We start from the raw sequence: 5,047 nt of genomic DNA on the forward strand, positions 1-5,047 counted from the left end.
GCAGTTTTAGATGGAAAGGAGATCTTATCACAGGGTATTGTGAGGAGGATTGGTGATGGGGAGAGCACAAATATATGGGTACATAATTGGATCCCGAGAGATAGCTTTAAACGGTTACATCCCTCGTGCCTCATCCACCAGAGAGAGTTGCGGAACTCATCGACGCCACTACAGCACAATGGAACGAGGGGCTGATCCGCACTGTGTTTACCCTTTTGATGCAAATGAAATTCTGAAAATACCAGTTTGTACGCGGAAACTACCAGACTTCTAGGCGTGGCATGAAGAGGACAGAGGCATTTTCACAGTCCGCTCGGCATACCGGATGGTCTTGCAGATGAAGCTGAGAAGAGAGAATTGGTGGCATGAGACCGAGGGTTCATCCACGGGGCAGGAGAGCAAGGTTTGGAGCGCGCTATGGCATATTCAGGTTCCCTCGAAGCTACGTATGTTTCTCTGGCGACTAGCTAGACACTCGATGCCAAGCGGGGAGGTTCTTCACCACCGCCATATGGCAGACACCGATTCCCGTTGCTTGTGTGGAGCTTGGGATACATGGCAACATGCTCTTCTTACATGCGCATTGTCCAGTAGTGTATGGGCCCTTGTGCCCGACGAGTTGGTAAAGAAGATCACTGAACACCAAGAAGAAAGTGCAAAGGACTAGCTCTTCGCATTGCATGAAATATTAGATGTTCAAGATTTTATTTGTGTGGTCGTCACCATGGGCGATCCGGGGAGCAAGGAGGAAGGCAATTCATGAGGACATTTTTCAGCCGCCACATGCGACCGATTCTTTCATCAATAAGTACTTGTCAGAGGTAGAGATAGTCAACAAAAGAGGCCAGAAGCAAGCGATACAGAGGGCGCCTCGGACGTCATCTTGGGTGCCTCCAGTTCAAGGAAGCGCAAAAATCAATGTCGACGCAGCGCTGTCTATGAGGGGGAGGTATGGTGCAGTAGGAGCAATATGCAGAGACCAAACCGGAGCCTATCTTGGGGCCTCATCGATAGTTTTCAAGCACATAACAGACCCTCAAACCCTGGAAGCACTAGTTATAAGGGAAGCTCTTTCACTAACCGATGATCTATATGTTCAACGCATTCAGATTGCAAGGTGGTGGTTGATGATATAAAGCAGGGCAATTTAGCTGCTTATGGCGCGGTGTTATGTGAGATTTCAGACCGTTCTTCAGTTTTTCTTTCATGTAATATAGTTCATGAATTTAGGAGCTCAAACTTTGAGGCTCACAACCTAGCGAAACATGCTCTTTCTCTCGGGGGGTGGTCGCCATGTTTGGTTAGGCCATCCCGGAGATCTTTCGTTCGTCCCTGTAAACATTGTGACGGGTTAATAAAGGTTTCATGAGGTTGTCTAAAAAAACAGACAAGTACTAGTGTCAGAATTGCAGCGCGACTCTTAAAGAAGTAAACGAGAGTGACAAAACTTAAAACATTCGGTGGCACAATTTCCCATAAACACAAGTCTGTGTTAGGGTTCGTACCGACGTCCTCTTGCCACCATCATTAATGAGACTAGACGATGCCCCGTGTGTTGCTGCAGGAACATTGTTATATATTGTATGGATAAGTGGTAGAAGACTAATGTTAATGCAAAGAAAACAAATATAAACATGTCTTACATGAATTAACTTTCTAGAAAAAAAACCATGCATGAAGAGATTAATGGAAAAAGTAACTTATGAAGCCATGCATGACTTGGTGACGTGACATTGTTGCATGGAGAGAAAAATTAGATAGTGTGTTGTAGCTATTTAAGAATAGAGGATTAGGTGTCTAAGATGGCAGCCCAGTGAATATGAATTACAAGCCGCAAACAGATTAAACTTATTTTGAAATTTTAAACTTGATTTTGTTTTTGAAAGAAACCAAAATGTTTTTTGAAAATAAACATTTTCTAATTTCTGAACAAATTATTAAAAGTCAAAAAATTTGTGAAACCCAAACATTTAATGAAAAAGGAACAAATTTTAAAGGGAGACATTTTATTAAATTACGAACAATTTTTTGAAAATGGAAACATCTTCTGAAGAATAAGACCAAATTTAATAAATGAAACATTTTTTGAAGTTACGAACAAAATTTGAAAAATGCTAAAAAAATTAAAATTCCCTGAACAATTTTTGAATTCACAGACACATTTTGAAACCATGATTTTTTTATTTGTGAACATATTTGGAAAGTGAAATTCCCGTCCATTTTATAAACTTGCGAACCAAAATTCAAAGGCGAACCTTTTTTTAGATATCCAGACATTTTTCTATTTTGCGAATAAATTTTGAAAATATGAACATTTTTTTATTTGGGAACTAATTTTGAAATTGGGAACATGTTTTGAAATTTGTAAACATTTTATCAATTTTGGAAAACAATTAGAATGCACTTAAATTTAAAAAATTTAACATTTTCAAATTTTGGAACATTTTTTCAAAGTAGTGAACAAATTTTAAAATTCTATTTTTTGAATTTGTGAATATAATTCAAAACATGATAATTTTTAATAATGAACAAAATTTAAAAAATCATTTTTCATATTTCTGAAGATTTTTTGAAAAATAAAATAAAATGAGGAATGCAAAGGGAAAAAACAAAGAAAATAGAAAACGAAAATGGAAAGAAAAAAAGGAAAAATATTAGAAAAGAAAATAAACAGGAAAAAACCAAAAAGAAACAGAAAATGACATAAACCGGTTCATGTCCTGAAAGTAAGGCTAGAAGGTTCCTAAAACCAGAAAAACCGGACTGGAACCTTCTAGAGCATTTTTATAACCGTCCGGTACTGGAGCCATATACTGATAATTGGGCCGGCTCGTGTCCCTGGTGCTGTGCGAATGAACAACAATCTGTCGCAGGCTGCGGCAGATAGGACTGTCCCTCCTCGTCGGTGGAATGCCCATGTCGTCGTCGCACCGGATAAGCCTCGCCGATCTCCTATCCTCTCGGCGAGACAAAACCACACAAAATCGCGCGCAAAAACTACCCCACAACCGCACGGCGTACGCGCGCACGCCGTCGAGGTCCACCATGACCATGCTCGCTTCCCTCTTCTCCCCCTCCCCTCTCCTCACCACCGCCGCCTCCACCTCCTCCTCTGCCACCTCGCTGCCAGCGCCACACGCTGTGAGGCTCCCGGCTCCCAGGCCGCTCACCGCCACACTGGCCGCGGCAGCCGCGGCCGGCCTCCTCCTGCTAACCCCCGCAGCGCCGTCGCACGCGGAGGCGGAGTTCAAGGTGTACTACGGCACGGCGGCGAGCGCGGCCAACTACGGCGGGTACGGCGGCAACGCGAACAAGAGGGACGCGGCGGAGTACGTGTACGACGTGCCCGAGGGGTGGAAAGAGCGTCTGGTGTCAAAGGTGGAGAAGGGCACCAACGGCACGGACAGCGAGTTCTTCAACCCGCGCAAGCGCTCCGAGCGGGAGTACCTCACCTTCCTCTCCGGGTTCCGCAAGCTGGCCCCCGTCGGCGCCGTGCTCGACAACCTCGCCCTCTCCGACGTCGGGCTGCAGGACCAGATCTCGTCGGCGGACGACGTGACGTCGGCGGAGCGGAAGGACGCGGACGGGCAGGTGTACTACGAGTACGAGGTGGCCGGCGCCGGCGCGCACAGCCTCATCTCCGTGACGTGCGCCCGGAACAAGCTGTACGCGCACTTCGTCACGGCGCCCAACCCCGAGTGGGGGCGCGACGAGGCCGTCCTCCGCCGCCTGCACCAGTCCTTCAAGACCGTCGACTTCAGCGGCCAAGATTAACATGCATGCTGCGCGCGCGGCGTTGTAATTAATTAAGCGGTTTTGTATAGGCGCTATCATCGAGGAAGAGGTAATTGATCTGGATGATTATTCAGAACCGGCATACAGTATCTTGATCTGTAAATTGCTTTCTTCCTCTGTGTAAGACCAGCAGTGCTGCTGTAGACTGTAGTGTTAGCAACGAAACGGTTCAAATGGAGTGAATGAAAGTTAACCTGGGCACTGTTAATTATCCAATCCTGTAAAATTCACCCAAATGATAAATGCCACACGTGTGGCACGAAGCAGTCTGATCCTGAGTTTTTTACAACTAAAGTTGTCATCCAAAATAAAAAGCAAACAAAAAAAAGACTGAAACTTGTCATCTGAAAATAAAGTTGTCATAAAACCTGCCATAAAAAACGCTCAGAGTTGCCATGTTCTCGTGCCACACGTGTAATACTTATCAAGGTCCTTAATTTAACATTACTAATTTTGTATGAATTTCACTGAACACATTTCGATTTTCGATGATTTGCTTGACATTTCGGTGTTCCATCTCATAAAAATATGCCCTACAGGCAATAATAAAATAGTTATTATTATATTTCCTTAATCATGATAAAGGTTTATTATTCATGCTAGAATTGTATTAACCGGAAACTTAAATATATGTGTGCATACATAAACAAATACCGTGTCCCTAGTGAGTCTCTACTAGACTAGCTCGTTGATCAAAGATGGTTAAGGTTTCCTAACCATAGACATGAGTTGTTATTTGATAACGGGATCACATCAGTAGGAGAATGATGTGGTGGACAAGACCCATCCGTTATCTTAGCATTTGATCGTTTAGTTTATTGCTACTGCTTTCTTAATGTCAAATACATATTCCTTGGACCATCATATCATGCAACTCCCGGATACCGAAGGAATACCTTGTGTGCTATCAAACGTTACAATGTAACTGGGTGGTCATAAAGATGCTCTACAGGTATCTCCGAAGGTGTCTGTTGAGTTGGCGTGAATTGAGGTTGGGATTTGACACTCCGTGTATCAAAAAGGTATCTCTCGGCCCTCTCAGTAATACAACATCACAAGAAGCTTGCAAGCAAAGTGACTAAGGAGTTAGTTACGAGATGATGTATTACGGAACGAGTAAAGAGACTTGCTGGTAACGAGATTGAACTAGGTATAGAGATACCTATGATCGAATCCGACAGACAAAGGGAACTACGTATGTTGTCATAAAGGTTCGGCCGATAAAGATCTTCATAGAATATGTAGGAACCAA

The 5,047-nt window shown here is 43.6% G+C and overlaps 1 protein-coding gene across 1 annotated transcript; it reads left to right on the forward strand.

Moving 5' to 3' along the window:
- The first annotated feature begins 2,954 nt into the window (after positions 1-2,954).
- On the forward strand, positions 2,955-3,990 carry LOC123169294 (thylakoid lumenal 19 kDa protein, chloroplastic). Its single transcript, XM_044587133.1, has one exon. It carries the CDS (start codon positions 3,046-3,048, stop codon positions 3,772-3,774), a length of 729 nt encoding a protein of 242 aa, XP_044443068.1. The 5' UTR covers positions 2,955-3,045; the 3' UTR covers positions 3,775-3,990.
- The last annotated feature ends 1,057 nt before the right edge of the window (positions 3,991-5,047 follow it).

Source organism: Triticum aestivum, chromosome 7D (assembly GCF_018294505.1).
Source record: "Triticum aestivum cultivar Chinese Spring chromosome 7D, IWGSC CS RefSeq v2.1, whole genome shotgun sequence".
In the NCBI taxonomy this organism is placed as follows: Eukaryota; Viridiplantae; Streptophyta; class Magnoliopsida; order Poales; family Poaceae; genus Triticum; species Triticum aestivum.